Source organism: Helianthus annuus, chromosome 4 (genome assembly GCF_002127325.2).
Source record: "Helianthus annuus cultivar XRQ/B chromosome 4, HanXRQr2.0-SUNRISE, whole genome shotgun sequence".
NCBI lineage: Eukaryota > Viridiplantae > Streptophyta > Magnoliopsida > Asterales > Asteraceae > Helianthus > Helianthus annuus.
Window position 1 is genome coordinate 91,958,622 of NC_035436.2, and position 25,772 is coordinate 91,984,393.

The 25,772-nt window shown below is 43.4% G+C and overlaps 1 protein-coding gene across 1 annotated transcript; it reads right to left on the reverse strand.

The window, feature by feature from the left end:
- Nucleotides 1-2,417: 2,417 nt before the first annotated feature.
- LOC110933787 lies at nucleotides 2,418-18,019 on the reverse strand. The gene is made up of 3 exons (XM_022176992.1): nucleotides 16,609-18,019; nucleotides 12,882-16,538; nucleotides 2,418-2,923 (listed from the first exon to the last, which is right to left on the reverse strand). The coding sequence occupies exons 1-3, from the start codon at nucleotides 18,017-18,019 to the stop codon at nucleotides 2,418-2,420; spliced, it is 5,574 nt and encodes a 1,857-aa protein (XP_022032684.1).
- Nucleotides 18,020-25,772: the final 7,753 nt, after the last annotated feature.

Genomic DNA, 25,772 nt, shown 5'->3' on the forward strand with positions numbered 1-25,772 from the left:
AGCGGCTAAAACAGAGTTGATCAGTTGTTATCTTCCCGCGAATGAGAGAAACTTCATCTTCCAATCCAACATACGCTTAGAAATTTTCTCCACCAAAACTTTGCAATCACTTTTAAGGAGTCTTGAGGCAATAAGTGGGACCCCAAGATATTTAACTGGTAATGACCCTTCAGCAAACGGCACTACGGCCACAATCTGGGTCTTAACTCGAGTCGGCACATTACAAAAGAAGGATGTACTTTTACTCAAGCTTGGAACAAGCCCGGACATATCTCGAAACAAATTCAGAGACTCCATAATGACTTTCGCAGAAACAGTATCACCTCTAGCAAACAGAAACAAGTCATCAGCATAACACCAGTTTATGATTTTTTGTTTCTTACAGTTGTTGTGAAACCGAAATCCTGCATTAGAGTTGGCCGCGTGTTGAAGGATGGAGGTGAGGACCTCTATAACTAGCGTGAACAGGTACGGAGAGATGGGGTCTCCTTGTCTCAGACCCCTTTGCCCTTTAAAATATCCGTGAATTTCTCCATTTATGCTAATCGAGTATGAGGCTGAAGTGACGCAACTCATAACCCAATTTACCATTTTTGCATGAAAACCAAACCCCAAAAGCGTTGCCGGAAGAAAATCCCACTCGACAGTATCATATGCCTTCTGTATGTCTACTTTAAAAGCAAACCTTGGAGGGCCCATATTTCTGTGATAATTATGGAGCAATTCCTGCGTCAGCAAGATATTATCTGATATTCTTCGACCCGGCACAAAGGCTGACTGTTTAAGCTCACAACATCATTAATCCCCTCAAGAAGTCTATTAGTGAGAATCTTACTAAGAGCTTTATAAATAACGTTGCAACATGAGATAGGGCGATAGTCAGTTACAAACGTAGGGGTATTTACTTTTGGAATCAGCGCCAAAAACGTATGATTGATTTCTTGAAGGAGCCGGCCACTCGAAAAGAAATCCTTGACAGCGTAACTCACCTCCTCACCAATTATCTGCCATGATTTTTTAAAGAAAGCTGAAGAAAAACCATCCGGGCCCGGAGCTTTGTCATCACCAACATCAAAAAAAGCAGCTTTTATTTCCTCATTAGTAACTTCCCGAATCATGAGCTCAGCCTTTTCAACACTAAGACGTCTAGGAAAACAGTCGTTATTTGGATGGTTGGTCACATTACCCTTGCTTCCCAGAAACGCTTTAAAGTGCTCTACAAGGACATTAGCCACTTCCTTTCCTTCAAAATCCTTACCATTCGCATCTTTTATAAATTGAATTTGGGCAATATGGTTCCTGCTTTTAACCATGTTATGAAAAAATTTTGTGTTTGCATCACCAACTTGCAACCAATTCTGTTTAGCTTTTTGTTTCAAGAACCGTTCTTCATCTAAAGAAACCTCCAAGAACTTTTTCTGACACTCAGCCGCCAAATTTCGAAGAGAAGCATTGTCCGGGTCCTTATCCACCTTGCCTTGCAAAACATCAAGCTCCTTCCTTAAGCTAGACACACGCTCATGCAGGTTCCCTTGTTGGTGGAGAAGAGACCTGATAGGATGTTTTAAGTTCCTAAGCTTTTTCACCACTCTAAACATAGGAACTCCTTCAAAGTTAGCGGCCCATCCATCCTCAACAATATTTAAAAATTTAGCTTTATGATTAAGAAAACTTGGGAACTTAAAGGGTCTATGTTTGCAACTTATAACTTCCGGTAACTTTAGCACACAGGCCGAATGATCCAAAACCCGGTGGGGAAGAAAAACCGAAAACGCACTAGTGAAGACATCAGTGAAGTGGCAATTGACCATGATCCTATCAATCTTTCTCATAATTCCTATACCGTTTTTAGGTTTCTGGTTCCATGTAAAATGCATACCCGAACTCTTAACATCTGAGACCTCAATGTTCAAGACACACTCTTTAAATTCCATCATACTAGCCGAGATACTAGAAACACCCAGGTGAGTATCACCAAGCTCAAGAGTCACGTTGAAATCGCCCATAATAGCCCATGGTTTATCATTAATAAAACACTTATGCCTCTTCAACGACTTCCAGAGCTCTCTTCTTTCCTTGTAGTCATTGCTACATAGATCATCGAACAAAACATAGCCTTTTTCTGACCTTTAAACACTATTTGAAGATGTATTACTTGATCCGTAGAAGCTAAGAGCATAATATCCACATCCCTTGGGTTCCAACCGACGATGATTCTCGTTCCTTTCTGACACAAATTCCCATTCAACAGCCAATCCCATCCCTTATAAAGTTTATTGCAAACATCTTTCAGCTTACCAACTTGAACATGGGACTCTAAAATAGCACAAACCTTTAAATTATTTTCTTTAATCATATGACGAACCTCTTTTTGCTTCAGAGGGTGGTTCAGCCCCCTTATATTCCAGCTAGCTATACTATCCATTAGAAACCTCGACAGCAGGAGTGCTTGCCCCTGAAAAAGAACCTCCATCAGTCTTCTTATTTTGCATAAACATGGTCGTTTCATTCACCACTTCCCTGACCTCATCCTGATCCGACACATCATCATCACAATCATTACTAGGTGTTTCCAAAGCACTAAAAGCGTTACTTAGCGGAATACCGTCTGCTTTCAGTTTAGACGTAGAAGCTTTATGTTGGTCCTTCCTCACAGGCCGATAAGCAAACTTCGGTTTGTCTTTGATTACATGTTTCGCCGAATTCTTTTTCCCTATAACTTGATAGCCCTGTTCATCCAACTTATTCTTACCTTTCGGTTCTTGGTTAATCTTTGGCTTCACAACCTTTGGGCAATCCTCCAGCGTGTGTCCAAAAACGTTGCATGTAGAACACCTCGGAGGAGTCCACTCATACTCAACGTTGATCGAGCTCTTTAGAAAACCACCATCCTCTACATTAGGAATGGCTACCGAAACCTTTTCTGTGACAACTCGAAATTCCAAGATTTCTACTTCGCATTTATTGCACGTTCATTTATTGTTTAGTTGTTGATTTGCACAATTAGTTTGCTGTGAAACTGTAACGTTTTGGATACAACGAGGTGTATTGTGTGATTTTGCATGGTTGTTTGTTAATTGTGATGGACTTGTCAAATATGTGAACTTGGTGGTGAAACTGTGAAATTGATTGAGATGGTGCACTTTTGTAAAATAGAATAATTGAGGGTGTGAAGAGTTATTAGTGAAACCTAAATCATACTTAACCCTAATCCCATTTCACTAATCATTTTCACAAAAACCAAAGCACGTACATTCACTTTCTCTAGCAATCATCATCACCATCATCATTGGCACAAGATAATCATCACACTTGATTCCTCTTTCTCTAGAATCAACACAAGGTAATTGTTTATGGATCATTGTAATACTTGTAAACCCTAATTGATTGTTTGATTGTATCCATCCTTGATTCCTGTGATTCTTGTAAACCCTAGTTTTCTCATGATAGTTCTATAATTGTTGATTCATTCTGATGATTGTGAAATGATGTTGAATATTGTGTAATTGTTGCCTGATGTTAAGATACAAGAACTGTAGAATTGTGATTGACAATTGGGTTTCAATGATCACAGTGTATGAAATTAGGGTTTTAAGCGTAAAAACGTAACTGTTGTTTATGTGAACTATGTTTTGCTTGACGATTGATTGTACATGATGTCTGAGCTTTATGATAATCTATGATCCGACGTTTATAATAAAGCAAAGGTCCGAGCTTTGAAGGATTGGTGAATGGTCCGAAGTTTTTAGGGTAGCATCATAATCCGACTTTTATTGGCATTCATAGGTCCGACCTTTAAACAAAAGCAAGAGTCCGAGTTTTAGAGGAGGGCATGATGTCCGAGTTTTATACTTGAGGACTTGTCCGACTTTTATATATAAAACTTGTCCGACCTTTAGCAACATTACATAGCCCGACCTTTTGTGATTCACCATAAAGTCCGAACTTCTTAAATGATAAGGGGACCAAGTTTTACCTTACAAGGTTGTCCGAGTTTTAGAGGGTGATCTGTGACCCGGGTTGTGCTTGTTTATGTTGTCCGAGGTTGGTGGAGTCCAACCTTTATGAATATCATATGTGGTCCGAGGTTTGGGGCTTGTAAACCCTTGTCCGAGTTTGTTGAAGAGCCCTTAGTCCGAAGTTTGAGCCTTTCCATTTGTCCGACCTTTGTACATCCCCACCCCCTTTCTAGTCCGAGTTCATGGCCCTTTCCCCTAGTCCGACTTTTGTGAGGACACTAGGGGAGTCCGAGTTTGTGAAGCCCTTTCCCTTGACCGACATTGTGGCCCATGTTCGCTTGTCCGAGTTTTTGGCCACAAGCACAAGGCTTTGTCCGATGTTTTAATGTGTATATGCCTAACCTTGTTCACTTAGTAAAAACAGTTAGATAGCAGCTCTGTAAATAGTTAACTCTGTTATCTTATGCTTGAAATCCTGTTAAGTATGTAACGTAGTTAAACATGTAAACCATTGATAAGTTGTTAAGTTGTGAACTCTAATTGTTTGTTAACTCCGTTAGTTAACTAATACTGTTATTGTCACACCCCCAAAATCCACACGCGGAATACCACCGCTTGGAGGCGTGACTAACCAGGATCTTAACCACCAATCATATTGAACATGTAATATAGTTAAGTATAGCGGAAGCATTTAAGTAACCCAAGCATAAATATTAATGTATGAAACATCATAAGTGTTCAAATAGCATTCACGATCCTTTGCCCACAACGACCTGCTCCTCCCTGTGCAAGCTCCATAATGTACCTAAGGTCCTGCAAGGCATGCAGCAGAGAGTCAACAACTAGTTGAGCGAGTTCACAGAAAGTAAGTTCAGTAATAGAAATGGTATAGCAAGCATTGCGTTCGTTCATCTAATCATGTATCGTATTAGTTCGTTCATTGCTCATGTATAGTATTGGTTTCCATCGCGGGCCCTTTCGGCATGTATGCGAAGATTTGGGTTAATACTCCCAAATATCCTAGACTATGTATATTTGTATCGCTGGCCACCCTGGCATGTGTGCGAAGTTCTAATATGTATAGTTCGCAGCCTTCTCGAGGCATGTGTGCGAAGATCAGTCATAATTATCGCAGCCAACCCTTGGCGTGTGTGCGAAGATCTGTTCATGTAGGTATACTAGTCTAGCCGTATCTTATCCTTCACCATCCTCACCCTGAGGACTCGTATCATTAAGTTCCATTAACTAAGTATGTACGTATAATTCATTCAATCCCATTCCCACCCTGGGAACCCCATGCCTTGGCTGTGTGAACTCACCTTGGGTTTGCTCGGTATGCTAAGTATGTTCTCGCAATTAATCAATCACGTCCGCGAAGAACAAGATAACAACTAAATTGGTCCGAAGCTTCGGGAACACCAGATTGCCGTCAACAAAGTAGGGAGAGAGTTCTAGGGTTTAGGTTTTGCCAAAGATGTGAAACTGAAACCGTTTCACGTGATTATACTCGAAACAGCGTGTTGGGCCCTAACTGGGCTTCGGCGAATCTGGGCTCGGCGAAACAGGCTGTTTCGTTAAGAGTGGTTTGACGAAACAGTGCTTCTGTTTCGTTGAGTGGTCCTTGGCGAATCACAAGCTTGATTCGTCGAGATGGTTTGATTGGTGCATAAGTATAAGTGTTTTATATCGATCCATGTTATATACACAACAACAATAAATCACATAAGTGCACAATTGTATCACGTTTCATTATAACACGTATGGTTGCAATTCAAACAAGTCAACTACTAAATAGTTAAGTCAATGGTCAAGGTCAACGTGCATTAAATACAAAATGAAAGTCAAAAGTTCGAGTTGTCACATTATCCCCAACTTGAAAGAAATTTCGTCCCGAAATTTGGTACGTACTCACTGAGGAAGCTAGATAGGTTGCATCGATCACTGGTTTTCCTGGGGTGTCACATCCTCCCCCCGTTGATCTGGAATTTCGTCCCGAAATTCCGTGGTAGTAGCTTCAGCCTCAGCAGTGGTTGTATTGGTTCCGAATAACTGGGGATACTTTTCTGTCATCTGGTCTTCGCGTTCCCAGGTGTACTCTGGGCCACGACGGGAGTTCCAACGAACTCAAACAAGAGGGATTCTCTTGTGTTTGAGGACCTTAACATCCCAGTCCGTGATTTCAACTGGCTCCTCGACGAACTGCAACCGCTCGTCGATAGTGAGTTCCTTAAAAGGAACTATGAGGGTCTCATCTGACAGGCACTTCTTCAGATTCGACACGTGAAAGACATTGTGAACTGCACCGAGTTCAGCTGGTAGGTTCAACTTGTGGGCCACTTTGCCGATTTTCTCAATGATTTCGAACGGTCCAACGTACCGTGGATTTAGTTTGCCCCGTTTGCCAAAACGAACCACACCCTTCCAGGGTGATACTTTAAGTAAAACCCGGTCCCCGACCTGAAATTCCAATGGCTTTCTGCGCTTGTCCGCGTAGGCTTTCTGACGGTCGCGTGCTGCCGCCATGCGTTGTCATATCTGTGCAATCTTTTCTGTGGCGTCCACCAAAATTTCTGGACCCGTAATCTGACTATCCCCCACCTCTGCCCAACAGAGAGGTGACCGGCATTTACACCCGTACAATGCCTCGAATGGGGCGGCTTGTATGCTGGTGTGATAACTGTTGTTGTATGAAAACTCCACCAAAGGGAGATGCTTTTCCCAGCCGTTGCCGAAATCGATAACACATGCCCGAAGCATGTTTTCAAGAGTTTGGATCGTTCGCTCAGAATGCCCATCCGTCTGAGGATGATATACTGTGCTCATGTCTAATCGTGAGCCAAAAGATTTGTGCATCGCTTGCCATAGCTCTGACGTGAATCGTGCGTCCCGATCCGAAATGATGGAGGTGGGCACTCCGTGCCTCGACACGACTTCCTTAAGATAGATGTCTGCAAGAGTGGAGAACTTATCCGTTTCCTTTATAGCTAGGAAGTGTGCAGACTTGGTAAGTCGATCCACGATCACCCATATGGTATCATTCCCCCGCTGGGATCTAGGTAGGCCTGTAACGAAATCCATGGAAATTTCTTCCCATTTCCATTGAGGTATCTTAGGCTGCTGAAGTAGACCCGCTGGTTTCTGATATTCCACTTTGACCTTTGCACATGTCAAACACTTGCCAACGTAAGTAGCGATGTGGGCTTTCATACTAGGCCACCAGTATGTAGTTCTGATGTCGTGGTACATTTTACCCGACCCTGGATGTACCGAGTAGCGGGACTTGTGAGCTTCATCCATTACCAGCTCGCGTAATCCGCCAAAAAGTGGGACCCAAATACGCCCCGTTACATAGTAGGCGCCGTCTTCCTTTAGTTCCATTCGTTGCCTTGAGCCACGTAAGGCTTCAGCCTTGACGTTTTCGGGCTTTAGAGCTTCTATCTGAGCAGTTCGTATCTGTGCAGGAAGACTGGACTGAATAGTGAGCTGCAAGGCTCGTACGCGTCTAGGTAGAGTGTCTTTCCGACTGAGGGCGTCAGCCACAACATTGGCCTTGCCTGGATGGTACTTGATAGCGCATTCGTAATCGTTCAGTAGTTCAACCCATCTCCGTTGACGCATGTTCAAATCCTTTTGCTTAAGAATATGCTCGAGACTCCTGTGATCGGTGTAAATCGTGCACCTGGTACCGTACAGGTAGTGTCGCCATATCTTAAGCGCGAAAACAACAGCTCCCAGCTCTAAATCGTGCGTCGTGTAATTCCGTTCGTGAACCTTGAGTTGACGTGAAGCGTAAGCAATAACCTTATCCCGTTGCATCAATACGCACCCAAGTCCCTGTATCGATGCGTCACAATAAACCATGAAGTCATCTGTGCCCTCTGGCAATGAGAGAATAGGTGCGCTGCAAAGCCTATCCTTTAGGTACTGAAAAGCGGTCTCTTAGGAATCTCCCCAACGGTAGGTGATACCTTTCTGTGTCAGCATAGTAAGCGGCTGCGCGATCTTCGAAAAGTCTTTAATGAATCGCCTGTAATACCCCGCCAAACCCAAGAATTGGCGTATTTCCGTTGGTGTACGCGGTGCAGGCCAGTTCCTGATCGAATCTACCTTGGATGGATCGACATGAATCCCATCCCCGTTCACCACATGGCCTAAGAAAGTGGACTTCACGAAGTCAGAAGTCACATTTCGAAAACTTAGCGTACAGCTGTTCCTTCCGTAGGAGTTCCAAAATAAGGCGTAGATGCTGCTCGTGTTCCTCCTGACTCTTGGAGTAGATCAGGATGTCGTCGATAAAGATAATTACAAACTTGTCTAGATAGGGTTTGCACACCCTGTTCATAAGGTCCATAAATACGGCAGGTGCGTTCAATAATATCAAACCATTCATCATATCAAACATAAAGCATAGTAGTTAAAATAATTCATAAAACCCAATACGATTGATGTTCAAACCAAACTTTGTTTAAGTAGCGAAAACATAAAAAAAATGAAAACCCAAAATAAGTTATACGTTCAAATATCGTTCATTGCGTCTCCTTGTCCTAGCACGAAAGCTCGACCTCTCGCCTCGTTGCCATTGTTGTTGTTGTTTCCCCCGTTGTTGTTGTTCCCGTTGCCCTGGTTATTGTTGTGGTTCTGATTCTGGTTCAACTGAGGGCAATCGCGTTTGTAATGACCTTCTGCCCCACACTGGAAACATCCCCGGTTTCCGCACTGTGGCTGCTGCTGCTGTGGGTTCTGAGGAGCTGGTGGTGGAAGTTGCTGATTCTGGTTTGCAGGTCGTGAGCTCCTGCAATCTTTGGCTTCGTGCCCTATCTTGAGACATCTCTGACAACGTTCTTTACGACACCTCCCACTGTGGTGCCTGTTACATTTGTTACATAGTGGGTGTACTCCCCGATATCCACCCTGCTCCTGACCGCCAGATGACTGCTGACTCGAATTCTGGTGGTCATTCGTCCTGTGCTGCTGTGCTTGAGACTGAACGGATACTGATCCCCTGCTGGAATCCCCATCCCATTTCCGTTTGTTGTCGTTGGGTGTAGCAGAAGTAGCAGCTGGAGTAGTAGTTGCACTGACGCGTTTGGGCAGCTTGTTCTGTTCTACTGCCTGATCTGTGAGTCGATGGGCAAGACGCTGGATGTCTTGGATGTTGTCGAGGTTTGCCGATGTAACATGGCTCTGGATTTCTGGCGCGAGTCCCTTGAGATACAACTCAATGCGCTTCACTGGAGGGTCCACCATAGTTGGACACAGAATGGCCAGTTCATTTGACCGCTTTGTATAGGCTTCAATCTCTGACCCCGTCATTTTCAAGTGATAGAGCTCGTTCTCCAACTTGTGGATGTCATCACGCGCGCAGTATTCCCTCTTAATGAGTTCCTTGAAGTCGTTCCAGGGTGTGGCGTTAGCAGCTGCCAACCCTAAGATCTGAACTTGGGCGTTCCACCAAGTTAGTGCTATTCCTTCTAGCGTGCCAGTGGCGTATTTGACCCTGCGAGCCTCAGGGCATTCACACATTTCGAACACAGATTCTAGCTTCTCGAACCAATGGAGGAGTCCCACTGCCCCCTCGGTGCCACTGAATGAGCTTGGACGACAGTCCATGAAGTTCTTGAAAGTGCAGACAGGCTGCTGTGCGTGTTGACCTATTGTGTACGAATAGGACAAAGTTAAATACGAGAGTTAATGTAGGATCTAAAGATCCTAGTGTGTGTCTATACTGCAGGGTATACTACCTGCTTGAGCAGCTGCAAGTGCCGCAGCAACTTGAGCTTGAACGAGAGCCTCTAGCTGGGCTTGAGTCATGTTAATTCGTCCGGCCATTGATCTTCACATCAAAGGCAACATAAGTGAGAAGGGTTCGCGAATAGTGCGGTGACAGAAGAGTGTAAGCACGTAAGTGTTCTCAAGCAATAACAAGTAGTGAGCAAAGTAATGTAAGCATACTACGAGCAAAGTTCTATGCAGTTCTAGCATGTAGGCAATAAACATAAACCTTATTACCTAGGATGTCGAGTCTTGCACGTGGAGCGAAGCGTCGTTGTGGATCGCTGAGAGCACTGTTCTGGTTATAGTCTGGTTTTAATAAAAACATTTTCCCCATATTAAAACCAAGTTCTCTATAACCAATGGCTCTGATACCAATCTGTCACACCCCCAAAATCCACACGCGGAATACCACCGCTTGGAGGCGTGACTAACCAGGATCTTAACCACCAATCATATTGAACATGTAATATAGTTAAGTATAGCGGAAGCATTTAAGTAACCCAAGCATAAATATTAATGTATGAAACATCATAAGTGTTCAAATAGCATTCACGATCCTTTGCCCACAACGACCTACTCCTCCCTGTGCAAGCTCCATAATGTACCTAAGGTCCTGCAAGGCATGCAGCAGAGAGTCAACAACTAGTTGAGCGAGTTCACAGAAAGTAAGTTCAGTAATAGAAATGGTATAGCAAGCATTGCGTTCGTTCATCTAATCATGTATCGTATTAGTTCGTTCATTGCTCATGTATAGTATTGGTTTCCATCGCGGGCCCTTTCGGCATGTATGCGAAGATTTGGGTTAATACTCCCAAATATCCTAGACTATGTATATTTGTATCGCTGGCCACCCTGGCATGTGTGCGAAGTTCTAATATGTATAGTTCACAGCCTTCCCGAGGCATGTGTGCGAAGATCAGTCATAATTATCGCAGCCAACCCTTGGCGTGTGTGCGAAGATCTGTTCATGTAGGTATACTAGTCTAGCCGTATCTTATCCTTCACCATCCTCACCCTGAGGACTCGTATCATTAAGTTCCATTAACTAAGTATGTACGTATAATTCATTCAATCCCATTCCCACCCTGGGAACCCCATGCCTTGGCTGTGTGAACTCACCTTGGGTTTGCTCGGTATGCTAAGTATGTTCTCGCAATTAATCAATCACGTCCGCGAAGAACAAGATAACAACTAAATTGGTCCGAAGCTTCGGGAACACCAGATTGCCGTCAACAAAGTAGGGAGAGAGTTCTAGGGTTTAGGTTTTGCCAAAGATGTGAAACTGAAACCGTTTCACGTGATTATACTCGAAACAGCGTGTTGGGCCCTAACTGGGCTTCGGCGAATCTGGGCTCGGCGAAACAGGCTGTTTCGTTAAGAGTGGTTTGACGAAACAGTGCTTCTGTTTCGTTGAGTGGTCCTTGGCGAATCACAAGCTTGATTCGTCGAGATGGTTTGATTGGTGCATAAGTATAAGTGTTTTATATCGATCCATGTTATATACACAACAACAATAAATCACATAAGTGCACAATTGTATCATGTTTCATTATAACACGTATGGTTGCAATTCAAACAAGTCAACTACTAAATAGTTAAGTCAATGGTCAAGGTCAACGTGCATTAAATACAAAATGAAAGTCAAAAGTTCGAGTTGTCACATTATCCCCAACTTGAAAGAAATTTCGTCCCAAAATTTGGTACGTACTCACTGAGGAAGCTAGATAGGTTGCATCGATCACTGGTTTTCCTGGGGTGTCACAGTTATGTCATTATTCCTGTTGCATATGTTAACTGCGTTAAGTGTTAACTGTGTTAAGTGTGTGAGTTCTGCCAAAACTTGTTACCTTGTTAAGTAGGTTGATCTCGTTAAACACGATGACACTGTTGATTGTGTTACTGAAGAACCTTGATCGTATTAACCAAGAACTCTATCTTATGTGATACATGATGTTAACTGTCAAACGCTTTACGATATAGATTACCTGCGTATTAATACGAACATGAACTGATTTATTACACATGCATACAATAGGACTTGCCTGATTACTTGTGAGTGCATAACATAGCATACCGAGCAAACCAAGGTGAGTTCACACAGCCAAGGCATGGGGTTCCCGGGTGGGAATGGGATTTGATGAACTATTGTACATACTCCGCTGATAGAACTACGACTAGACTAGTAACACTTATTGAACTGATCTTCGCACACCTGCCAAGGGTTGGCCGCGATATTATGACTGACTTCGCACACCTGCCTTTGGAAGGCCGCGAACTGAAATTTACTAATCTTCGCACACCTGCCTGGTAGGCCGCGATACAGATAAACTGTGACAACTCGAATTTCCAAGATTTCTATTTTGCATTTATTGCACGTTCATTGTTCGTGTAGTTAATTATTTGCACAATTGATTGCTATGGAATGGTATACGTTTTGATGCAATAAATCGTATTGTGTGATTGTGCATGGTTGTTTGATTAATTGTGACAGACTTGTCAATTATGTGAACTTGGTGGCGAAACTGTGAAATGCTTGTAAGATGGTATGCTTGTGTAAAATATAATTATTCAGGGTGTATTGAGTAATTAGTGAAAATTTAATTATACTTAACCCTAATCCTTCACTAAACCACACACACAAAAATCCAAGCACGTAGTTAACAATTCTCTGGCAATCATCACCAAATCATTGGCAAGACATCACAAGTTTGATTCCTCTCTTTCTCTAGGATCAACACAAGGTAATTGTTAATGATTGTTTGTTGATTATTTGATTGATATCAATTCTTGATTCTTGTAATTCTTGCAAACCCTAGTTCTTGATATGATGGTCCTGTATTTACTGAATTCAATCTTGATTATTGTGTTATGATAATGATTAGTCGTGAAATCGTTGTTTGATGGCAAAATATGCTTAGTAGTTTGAAGTTTTTGGGTAAAGGGTTACCCCGGTAAATTTTATAAATCACCAACCAAATAAAACAGGGTGTGCCACGACATTGACACACACTACTAGTCAAGGCAAACCAAGACTAGAATATCCAAGAAACAACCAAAACGACAAAACATACAACCCGAAAAAAGAATCAAAGCCCGACAAAACTAAGTCCCTAACAACATGCTAGCCGAACAAAGACAAGCACTAGCCCGGATCACAATCCAAACTCTTCACCGAGATCTGCCAGGTTTCCAAAAGGTCACGATGCTTCCTGTCATTCCGAAGCTTGAATCCCATAATCTTCAAACGAACCGTACTGATAATAACATGCGAGAGCATCTCAGGGGATCGTTGGACACTAGAAAATAACCAGTTATTCCTCTCCTGCCATACATAGTACGAAGTAGCCGCAATAAGGATCTTACCCACAATCCGGTCTAGAGTTCTAGAATTTGCGTTTTGAATCATCCACTGCCTAACCGAGGACCATGTGTTGTTAACACTCTCCATGTTGACCCTTTTCCTCACTGCTTCCCAAACTTTCGTGGCAAAGGAGCATTGAAAGAAAAGGTGGTCTCTAGAATCGCGATCATGGTAACAAAGAGGGCAACACATAAGAATCAGATTAGTAGTACTACCCGCTTCCCACGCAGCCATCCTGTCTTGCGTCTTTAATTTATTAGTCATTACTAACCACATATGAAATGAATGCCGCGGGATGCATTGGCTGAACCAAATTGAGTCAACCCAAGCAACCCTATCATCCCTATGCCGCAAAGTGTTCCAAACATCCCAAGCCCGAAAATGACAAAGGTTCCCTTCCATATCTTTCCAACTACACCGATCAGCCATATCAACTAAAGGATGCGGAGAAGGAATGTTTATAAGAACCGGAAAAAGATCGAACCAAGCTTGAGGCCATTTCCATTGTCCGATATCATCAATAATATCCGCAACAGTAGACCGAAGGTTGAAACCTGCATTGGCTATTGCCCGAGGAGATATAAAGGATCTAAGAGGGCTACAAGAACACCAGTTATCACTCCAAGCATTCGTTTGCCGACCACTCAAGATAGACATCCAAACATAAGGTCTGATGTGGTCACGAATTGCAAGAATATGTCTCCAACCCCAGCTTGCGCTACCCCGTTTTGTCACCTCCCAGAAGTTCGTACCTTTCAATTTGTAGGAATGAATCCATTGCACCCAAAGCGAAGGACGATGATTAATAATACTCCATACATGGCCAGCAAGTAAAGCAATATTGACATCCTTAATACTGCGGATACCCAACCCCCCCTCTTCCTTCGGCAAGCAAACATTGGACCAAGCAACTTTTGAACGAACTTTCCCCTGAATGCCACCATTCCAAAGAAACCGACGCATAGACTTTTCAAGCTCTTTAACTATACGAACCGGAAGCATAAAGACAGAAGCCCAATAAGTGTACATAGATGCCAGAACCGAATTGATCAGTTGAAGCCTACCTGCAAACGATAACGATCTAGACATCCAATTGTCAATTCGACGCTTAACTCTCTCAATCAGGATTTTACAATCCCTATAAGCAAGACGGGTCGAAATAAGCGGAACTCCAAGGTAGCGAACCGGAAGGGAACCCTCCTGAAAAGGCATCAAACCCAGGATTTGCGTTTTCACATGGTTGGGAACATTGCAAAAGAAGATGGTACTCTTCGGCGCACTAGGAACCAAACCCGAAATCTTTGTAAAGCAGCCCAACGCATCCCTTAAAACTTTAACAGAGGGCCGATCTCCATGAGCAAAAATAAATAAGTCATCCGCGAATGACACATTTATAATTCTTTGTTTAGCACATTGAGAATGGAATTTGAACGATGCATGAGTTCTCGCTGCATGCTGAAGGAGAAGCGATAAGACTTCCATAACTAGCGTAAACAAATACGGAGACAAGGGGTCTCCTTGTCTAAGGCCCCGCTTCCCATAAAAGAAACCATGAATGTTGCCATTGATGCAAAGAGAATACGAAACCGTAGAAACGCATGTCATAATCCACTTTACCATTTTACGATGAAAACCAAACCTCATTAAGACAGTTTCCAGGAAAGACCAGTTAACTGTATCATATGCCTTCTGAATATCAATTTTCAAAGCACATCTAGAAGGACCTCTATTGATATGATAATTGTGCATAAGTTCTTGCGTGAGGAGGATGTTATCAAATATCTTACGACCAGGAACGAAAGCCGATTGGTTAATGCTAACCAAGCTATCCAGATTACCTTTCAGTCTATCCGTGATGATCTTGCTGATACATTTGAAGAGCACGTTACAACAGGAAATCGGCCTGTAGTCAAGAACCGAATTAGGAGCCTCCTTTTTAGGAACCAAAGCAATGATCGTGTGATTGATCTGTTTAAGCAATTGGCCATTATCAAAGAAGGTAAGAACAGCGTTCGTAACTTCCTCACCCACCGTCTCCCAAGCATGTTTAAAAAAAGCTGACGTGTAACCATCCGGGCCCGGAGCTTTGTTTTCCCCAATGCTAAACATAGCCTTTTTAACTTCCTCTCTAGACACCGGACGAATCATATGATTTGCAGCATTAGTAGAGAGAGTATTAATAAACAAGTTATCAATATCAAGGTGGTCAACGTAGTCCGGAGTACCCAAAAAATCCGTGTAATGATTAACAAAAACAGCAGGGACATCATCACCCTCGAACTGGTTACCCTGAGCATCTTTAATACACGAGATTTTACTTCTCGCATTCCTGCTCTTCACACACTTATGGAAATAAGACGTATTAGCATCACCCGCACTAAGCCAATCAACCTTAGCTTTCTGCTTAAGAAAGCATTCCTCATCATAAGCCGCAACTTGAAAATCACGGAGACATGAAGCTTGCAACTCACGAAGGCAAGAGTCCGACGGGTTAGTGTCAATTTGCAGCTGAAGATCATCCAGTTGCTTCCGAAGAGAAGACACTCGAACATGAAGGTTACCCTGGTTATGAAGAATCTTGCGAAAAGCTGGTTTGAGATTTTTCATTTTCTTGACCACCGAATACATGGCATGACCCGTAACACTATTAGACCATTCCTTATCAACAGCTTGCAAAAACTCCGGTTTAGACGTAATAAAGTTCGGGAATTTAAAAGGTCTCGGTTTATGACTACTAGCCGAAGACGATTTAAACACACAAGGAGTATGATCCGAAATGCGAGGCGGATGAAAAAAAGCAAAGCCCTCCGGAAATAAAGAAAGGAGATGGATATTACCCATAATCCGATCTAGCTTTTTCAAAACACCAATACCCTCTCTCGGCTTCTGGTTCCATGTGAAATGCATACCATGACAAGGAATATCAAGAACCTCCAATTGTTTGACACAATCATCAAACTCCCTCATGCCAATAGTAAGACTAGACGAACCAGAAGAACAATCATCAAGACTAAGAGCCACATTAAAATCACCAAGAATCAGCCACGGCTTATCTCGAGCCAAACTATTATGCTTAAATAGATCATCCCATAGCACCCGCCTCGCTTGATAAGAGTTTTCTGCATAAACAAACGAACAAAGAAACATTTTCTTGTCAGCCTTAAATTTGAGCTGAGTGTGGATAACTTGGTCCGATTGAGAAAGAACCATTAAATCCACATCATCCGCATTCCATCCAAGAATTATACGAGTACCCCTAGCACACAAACCCCCATTAGACGTCCAATTCCAAGAACGAAAAACTTTGTTACAAATTCTATCTAAGTTATTCACTTGGACATGAGATTCCAAAACCGCACAAACACTAAGCTGATTTTCAGTAATAAAAATCCGAATCTCGTTTTGTTTCAGGGGACGATTCAAACCCCTAATGTTCCATGCAGCTATACTACCCATTTAAACCGTTTAAACCGGGAGTGCTTGCCCCCTCAGCGTGTGTTCCCACCGATTTACTTGACATAAAATCAGCCATTTCTGTTTGAACCCTGTTAACAACCTCCTCTTCTTGAAAAGAACCATTCTTATTACCAACATTAGCCTGACCCGAATCATGTTGTTTCTCAGTGTCAACAACCCGAGCATCCCCCTCCGTGTTTTTAAGGGCTTCAAAAGAGTTCCTAATCTCCACACTATTCTTATTAGGCTTATCCTGCTTTGTACCCGAGGAACTGGCACCCATAGTAACTACCTTTGGTCTATATATGAATTTTTGTTTTTGCTTCTTCGGCATCGTTCCAAGCCTAGCCGTTTTCCTTTTGTCAGTAACAAACCCATCCTCATCTACCACAACTTGCTTATCTTTCTTATTGTTCACGTTTTTAACACAAGTCTGATCATTATGACCAAAAACACAACAACCCGAACACCGTTGAGGCTTCCATTCATATTCAACTTTGATTCTTTCTGTAACATAACCATCCTCCTCAAGCTTCGGAATAGCCACAGTGATAAACTCTTTGATATCAGCATCCGCATTGATTTCAATTAAGGCCCTAGCAAAACTACTCCGACCCCAGTTTTCCGAACACATATCCGCTGTATAACCATCCAACCGTTTTGGTTCACCAATCTTAGAAGCTAGCAAGCTTAAACCATCCTCATTATAGATTGCAATAGGCACATTATGGAGCTTCACCCAAACCGGAGCAGATTTAATTCCTTCTTTCTTAAGGCTAATGGACGGGGACCAAACGTTAAGAAATAACGGCACCTTCCTAATCAACCAAGGACCACCTTCCAACACTTTTTCCATACCCTCCTTCGTATCAAACTTAAAGAAAAAGAAACCATCCCCGTTCATCATGAGTTTATTAAAACCAAATTTAGCCCAAACATTCTTAGCATAGTACTCAACAACCGGGAACGGCAACCGATTACCCAAGAAGTAACCATATAAAACATTGACAAATTTCTGTTGAGCTTTGCGGATTACCTCACGAGGGATGACAACATCAGCATCAGGTTTTGTCTCTCCAGAATCCATCTTCCGGAAATTCACCTCTTTTTTTACAACGGCAGCATTCCTTACCCTATCCGCATATGAGACCTTAACGGCAGGCTCCTCTTTATTCCGATCTGCATCAATACTTGCCTCATGAACCGGAACCGATACCTTCTCCAATTCATCAATTATGTTAATCACTCTAGGTTCCTTTTGGCCGACAACCCTCCTCGGCAACACCGATGATCCATCAATGTTTAACGATTTAGCATCCAGACTAGCCCAAAAAGAAGACATATCACGCGAATCCTTTTGGTTCGGCTGGTTTGCATTGCTTGACTTGATAAAGACATCCCCATGCATTCTTTCAGAGAAGGACTGAAACCCTAGATCCTCTAAACTGTTATCATAAGTATTCTCCATGCATACGAACGAAAAAAGAAGCAGATGACCTAATCATGCAACGTGAAAACAAACGCAAAAAGACAAAACCAACGGCAATAATGAAACGAAACGGCAGAACCCTAGCAAAGCAAGAAACGAAAAGAGAAACCCTAAAATCAACGTCAAAAGATTAGAAACCAGGATTGCAATCTAGAACCCTACTTAGAGGGAACGATAACACCCCAATACCTAACCCAGATCGATTGAAAATTAAGGAAGAAGATCAAGAACAAGCTAGGGTTTAAGGAGATCTGCCAAAATCGCCAAAATCGCCAGAGAAGCCATAGCACTATGTTCTAGACTTAAAGTGTAGTTTGAAGTTGTTAATTGTTAAAGTGATTCCTGCTGTGCAAAAGTGATGAGTTTAGGGTTCTGGTCGTATGAAAACAAGAAACGTAACTATTATAGAGAACGTAACTGATACAATCGTGACTGCTTGTAGTCTGAGCTTTGCGAATGTGTTAGTCCGACTTTCACTGATTGTATTAGTGTCCGAGCTTTAATAGGTAGCATGGTCCGATGTTTATACATAAATCAAGTGATCCGAGTTTCATAAGTATGTGAGAGTCCGAATTTCTGTTGAGTTACAAGGGGTAGTCCGAGTTTTTGTAAGGCTAAGGTTGTCCGAGTTTCTCTTAGGGGAAAGCTCATTGGTCCGAGTTTTACTATAATGTTGTTGTCCGAGTTTTGACAAGCACATGCTGACCGAGTTTCATTCCATATCTAGGTCCGAGTTTCATGACCTAAGCACCGAGTTTCATGCCAATCATACGTCCGACCTTTGTGACCCCTTACCCATGTCCGAACTTCCTTAAGTGTGTATGATGGGGTCCGAGTTTTTAACTCCCCTTCCCTTGTCCGACTTTAAACCCCCACACCCCCATGGTCCGACTTTTCAAATGAGCTTATGTCCGAATTCCTTGTCATCTTGTAATGTCCGAGTTTCATCTATGAAACCATAGAGGTCCGAATTTATTAACCTAGAATGCTATCTAATCTTCTGTTGTGCTGATATGTCAAGTTGTGTGAATTAAACATGATTATTATCCTGATTACATACTAAACATGATTTTATCCTGTCTACATACTAATTACCCGGACTTTAAAAGTGAGGTGTGTGTAAAAGCTCACAGTATGATTTGTATATGATCTCATGCTACTGTTCACCCTGCGTATAACTGTATGATTCGATATATGCTTGTATGAAGTTGAATGCAACTGTACGACCCTGCATACGTGAACATTCTATGTGATATCATTCGGTACACAGTACACACACTAAACACAATTGCTTGAATATCAGTGACTTGCAAACCCTAATTTGATGCAAACACTTACATCGTATCATGTGCAACATATCCTAGGTCGTGTGTAACGGACTTAGACATTTGATAAACCCTAGAGCATAGCATACCGAGCAAACCAAGGTGAGTTCACACAGCCAAGGCATGGGGTTCCCAGGGTGGGAATGGGATTGGATTACTTTATTGTACATACTCAGTTGATAGAACCTAACGATAAGAATACGACTAGACTAGTAACACTTATTGAACTGATCTTCGCACACCTGCCAAGGGTTGGCCGCGATATTATGACTGACTTCGCACACCTGCCTTTGGAAGGCCGCGAACTGAAATTTACTAATCTTCGCACACCTGCCTGGTAGGCCGCGATACAGATAAACCTAGTCTAGAATACTCGGGATGAACATCCCCTAATATCTTCGCATACCTGCCTGGGAGGCCGCGATGGAAACTAATACGATACATGACATAACGAACGAACATACTACTACTCACACTATACTATTACTGAACTGTTAACTGTGAACTCGCTCAACTAGTTGTTGATCCTCTGTTACATGCCTTGCAGGTCGTTAGATACATGGAGCTTGCACAGGGAGGGGCAGGTCGTTGTGGAGCATGGATCATGAATGCTTAATTAAACACTTATGATTTTCATACATTACTATTTATGTTGGGTTTACTTACATGCTTCCGCTACTTAAACAATGTTTGGTTTTGAACATCAATCATGTCTTGTTGAATTACATTATCTACTTTTATTATTAAATGCTGTGTTCGATATGATTGGTGGCTTGATCCTGGTCAGTCACGCTCCCAAGCGGTGGTACTCCGCGTGTGGATTTTGGGGGTGTGACAGATTGGTATCAGAGCCATTGGTTATAGAGAACTTGGTTTTAATATGGGGAAAACTTTTTTATTAAAACCAGACTATAACCAGTACAGTGCTCTCAACGATCCACAACGACGCTTCGCTCCACGTGCAAGACTCAACACCCTAGGTAATAAGGTTTATGTTTATTGCCTACATGCTAGAATTGCATAAAACTTTGCTCGTAGTATGCTTACATTACTTTGCTCACTACTTGTTATTGCTTGAGAACACCTATGTGCTTACACTCTTCTGTCATCGCACTATTCGCGAACCTTTCTCACTTATGTTGCCTTTGATGTGAAGATCAATGGCTGGATGAATTAACATGACACAAGCCCAGCTAGAGGCTCTCGTTCAAGCTCAAGTTGCTGCGGCACTTGCAGCTGCTCAAGCAGGTAGTATGCCCTGCAGTATAGACTCACATTAGGATCCTTAGATCCTACATTAACTCTCGTATTTAACTTTGTCCTATTCGTACACAATAGGTCAGCACGCGCAGCAGCCTGTCTGCACTTTCAAGAACTTCATGGATTGTCGTCCAAGTACTTTCAGTGGCACCGAGGGGGTAGTGGGACTCCTCCATTGGTTTGAGAAGTTAGAATCTGTGTTCGAAATGTGTGAATGCCCTGAGGCTCGCAGGGTCAAGTATGCCACTGGCACGTTGGAAGGAATTGCGCTCACCTGGTGGAACGCGCAAGTAAAGATCCTAGGGTTGGCAGCTGCTAACGCCACACCTTGGAATGATTTCAAGGAATTGATCAAAAGGGAATACTGCACTCGTGAAGACATTCACAAGTTGGAAGATGAACTGTATCACTTGAAAATGGTTGGGTCAGAGATCGAAGCTTATACCAAACGGTCGAATGAACTGGCCGTGCTATGCCCAACTATGGTGGACCTTCCATACAAGCGTATTGAGTTGTATCTCAAGGGTTTGGCGCCAGAAATCCAGAGCCACGTAACATCGGCTAATCTTGATAATATGCAGGCTATTCAGCGCCTTGCTCATCGTATTACAGATCAGGCAGTGGACCAGAACAGGCTGCCGAAACGTGTCAAGGCTACCACTACTGCTGTCACTACTTCTGCTACTCCCAGTGACAACAAGAGAAAATGGGAGGGGGATTCTAGCAAGGGATCAGTTTCTGTTCAGTCTCAGCAGCGCAAGACAAATGACTACCAGAATTCGAGTCAGCAATCATCTGGCAGTCAGGGGCAGGGTGGATATCGGGGAATTCACCCACTGTGTAATAAGTGCAACAGACGCCACAGCGGAAGATGTCGCAGGGAACGTTGTCAAAGATGCCTCAAGATGGGTCATGAGGCTAAGGATTGTAGAAGCTCACGGCCAGCAAATCAGAACCAGCAACTCCCACCGCCAGCTCCACAGAACCAGCACCAGCAGCCACAGCGTGGAAACCGGGGATGTTTCCAGTGTGGGGCTGAGGCCACTACAAACGTGATTGCCCTCAACTGAACCAGAATCAGAATCGCAACAACAACAACCAGGGCAACGGGAACAACAACAACAACAACGAGGGAAACAACAACAATGGCAACGAAGCTCATGGTCGTATGTTCGTGCTGGGTCAGGGTGACGCAAGGAATGATCCCAACGTCGTTATGGGTAAGTTTCTTCTCGACGATATCTATGTTACTGTCTTATTTGATTCGGGTGCTGATACAAGTTATATGTCCTTGAAAATGAGTAAATTGTTAAAACGTACACCAACCCCCCTAAACACCAAACATGTCGTAGAGCTAGCAAATGGTAAAAGTGTAGAAGCCGCGCACGTAATCAAGGGTTGTAACATTGTTTTAGCTGGTCAGACTTTCTCGATTGATCTTATACCCATAGTTTTGGGTAGTTTCGACGTTGTCATCGGTATGGATTGGTTATCCCAACATCACGCAGAGATTTTATGCAAGGAAAAGGTCATCCGTATTCCTCGCTCTAAGCAAGAACCTCTCGAAGTTCAAGGCGACAAGAGTGGTGCTGTGGTTGGCATCATCTCTTTCTTAAAGGCGCAGAAATGTTTACAAAAAGGGCACACTGCAATTCTGGCACTTGTCACTGACGCATCAGCAAAAGAAAAGAAGCTGGAGGATATTCCAGTTGTGCGTGACTTTCCTCAGGTGTTTCCTGAAGATTTACCCGGTTTACCGCCTCACCGCCAAGTCGAATTTCAAATCGAGCTCGCTCCGGGGGCAGCACCTATAGCTCGAGCACCTTATCGTTTAGCTCCAACTTTGGTTTGTTTTGTTTTACATATATGGGGCATGTCCTGTATATGAACTAGTGGGGAACATATCCTCACTACTTGTACTTAATTGCGGTTGCATTTTAATAGAATCACCGGGGTAACCCTTTACCCAAAAAAAACTGGAAGAACTGTCGAAGCAACTACAAGAGCTCTTAGAAAAGGGCTTTATTCGTCCAAGCTCTTCGCCTTGGGGAGCTCCAGTGTTATTTGTGAAGAAGAAAGAAGGTACGTTCAGAATGTGCATCGACTACCGTGAACTGAACAAAGTGACGGTGAAGAACCGTTATCCTCTTCCACGTATAGACGACCTATTCGACCACTTACAAGGGTCGTGTTATTACTCCAAGATTGATCTAAGGTCAGGGTATCACCAGCTGAGAGTCCGGGATGAGGACGTCTCTAAAACCGCATTCAGAACTCGCTACGGTCATTACGAGTTTCTTGTTATGCCATTCGGGCTTACGAACGCGCCTGCAGTCTTCATGGATCTTATGAACAGGGTGTGCAAACCCTACCTTGACAAGTTCGTCATTGTCTTCATCGACGACATTCTGATCTACTCCAAGAGTCAGGAGGAGCACGAGCAGCACTTACGTCTTATCTTGGAACTGCTACGAAAGGAACAACTGTACGCAAAGTTTTCTAAATGCGACTTCTGGCTTCGTGAAGTCCACTTTCTAGGCCATGTGGTGAACAGGGATGGGATCCATGTCGATCCATCCAAGGTAGATTCGATCAGGAACTGGCCTGCACCGCGTACACCGACGGAAATACGCCAATTCTTGGGTTTGGCGGGATATTACAGGCGATTCATCAAAGACTTTTCGAAGATCGCACAGCCGCTTACTATGCTGACACAGAAGGGTGTCACCAACCGTTGGGGAGATTCCCAGGAAACCGCTTTTCAGTACTTGAAGGATAGGCTTTGCAGTGCACCTATTCTCTCATTGCCAGAGGGCACCGACGATTTCGTGGTTTATTGTGACGCATCGATACAGGGGCTTGGTTGTGTATTGATGCAGCGTGATAAAGTTATTGCCTACGCTTCGCGACAACTCAAGATTCATGAACGGAACTACACGACGCACGATTTAGAGCTGGGAGCTGTTGTTTTCGTGCTTAAGATATGGCGGCACTACCTGTACGGTACCCGGTGCACGATTTACACCGATTACAGGAGTCTCGAGCATATTCTTAAGCAAAAGGATTTGAACATGCGTCAACGGAGATGGGTTGAACTACTGAACGACTACGAATGCGCCATCAAGTATCATCCAGGCAAGGCCAATGTTGTGGCTGACGCCCTCAGTCGGAAAGACACTCTACCTAAGCGCGTGCGAGCGCTACAGCTTACTATTCAGTCCAGTCTTCCTGCACAGATACGAGCCGCTCAGATAGAAGCATTGAAACCCGAAAACGTCATGGCTGAAGCCTTACGCGGTTCAAGGCAACGAATGGAACAAAAGGAAGACGGCGCCTACTATGTAACGGGGCGTATTTGGGTCCCCCTTTATGGCGGTTTACGAGAGCTTGTGATGGACGAAGCACACAAGTCTCGCTACTCGGTACATCCAGGGTCGGATAAAATGTACCACGACATCAGAACTACTTATTGGTGGCCTAGCATGAAGGCCCACATCGCCACCTATGTTGGCAAGTGCTTGACCTGTGCCAGAGTCAAGGTTGAATATCAGAAACCCGCAGGTCTACTTCAGCAACCCAGGATACCACAGTGGAAATGGGAAGAGATTTCCATGGATTTTGTTACAGGCCTACCCAGATCCCAGCGTGGGAATGATACCATATGGGTGATCGTGGACCGACTCACCAAGTCTGCACACTTTCTGGCTATAAAGGAAACGGATAAGTTCTCCACTCTTGCAGACATCTATCTTAAGGAAGTTGTTTCGAGGCACGGGGTGCCCACCTCCATCATTTCGGATCGGGATGCACGATTCACGTCAGAGCTATGGCAAGCGATGCATAAATCTTTCGGCTCACGGTTAGACATGAGCACAGCGTATCACCCTCAGACGGATGGGCAGTCTGAGCGAACGATTCAAACACTTGAAGACATGCTTCGGGCATGTGTTATTGATTTCGGCAACGGCTGGGAAAAGCATCTCCCTTTGGTGGAGTTCTCATATAATAACAGTTATCATACCAGCATACAAGCCGCTCCATTCGAGGCATTGTACGGGCGTAAATGCCGGCCACCTCTCTGTTGGGCAGAGGTGGGGGATAGTCAGATTACGGGTCCAGAGATTGTAGTGGACGCCACAGAAAAGATTGCACAAATACGACAACGCATGGCGGCAGCACGCGACCGTCAGAAAGCATACGCGGATAAGCGTAAGAAACCGTTGGAATTCCAGGTCGGGGACCGGGTTTTAATTAAAGTCTCACCCTGGAAGGGTGTGGTTCGGTTTGGTAAACGAGGCAAACTCAATCCACGGTATGTTGGACCGTTTGAAATCACTGAAAGAATAGGCCCAGTAGCCTACAGACTGAACCTACCAGCTGAACTCGGTGCAGTTCACAATGTATTTCACGTGTCGAATCTGAAGAAGTGCCTATCAGATGAGACCCTCATAGTTCCTTTTAAGGAACTCACTATCGACGAGCGGTTGCAGTTCGTCGAGGAACCAGTTGAAATCACGGACCGGGATGTTAAGGTCCTCAAACACAAGAGAATCCCTCTTGTTCGAGTTCGTTGGAACTCCCGACGTGGCCCAGAGTACACCTGGGAACGCGAAGACCAAATGAAAGAAAAGTACCCCCAGTTATTCGGAACCAATGCAACCACTACTGAGGTTGAAGCTACTACTACTGAATTTCGGAACGAAATTCCAAATCAACGGGGGGATGATGTGACACCCCAGGAAAACCAATGAACGATATAACTTACCTAGCTTCCTCAGTGAGTACGTACCAAATTTCGGGACGAAATTTCTTTTAAGTTGGGGATAATGTGACAACTCGAATTTCCAAGATTTCTATTTTGCATTTATTGCACGTTCATTGTTCGTGTAGTTAATTATTTGCACAATTGATTGCTATGGAATGGTATACGTTTTGATGCAATAAATCGTATTGTGTGATTGTGCATGGTTGTTTGATTAATTGTGATAGACTTGTCAATTATGTGAACTTGGTGGCGAAACTGTGAAATGCTTGTAAGATGGTATGCTTGTGTAAAATATAATTATTCAGGGTGTATTGAGTAATTAGTGAAAATTTAATTATACTTAACCCTAATCCTTCACTAAACCACACACACAAAAATCCAA

What these genes read in the sequence shown, in the direction of transcription:
- LOC110933787 (XM_022176992.1), bottom strand. Translation starts at nt 18,019, where the DNA reads ATGGAGAATACTTATGATAACAGTTTAGAGGATCTAGGGTTTCAGTCC. An exon ending in AATGGCTGATTTTATGTCAA is followed by an intron (nt 16,539 to 16,608) that starts GTAAATCGGTGG and finishes TGGGTAGTATAG; the next exon opens with CTGCATGGAACATTAGGGGT. An exon ending in GAGTTTGGATTGTGATCCGG is followed by an intron (nt 2,924 to 12,881) that starts GCTAGTGCTTGT and finishes GAGTTGTCACAG; the next exon opens with AAAAGGTTTCGGTAGCCATT.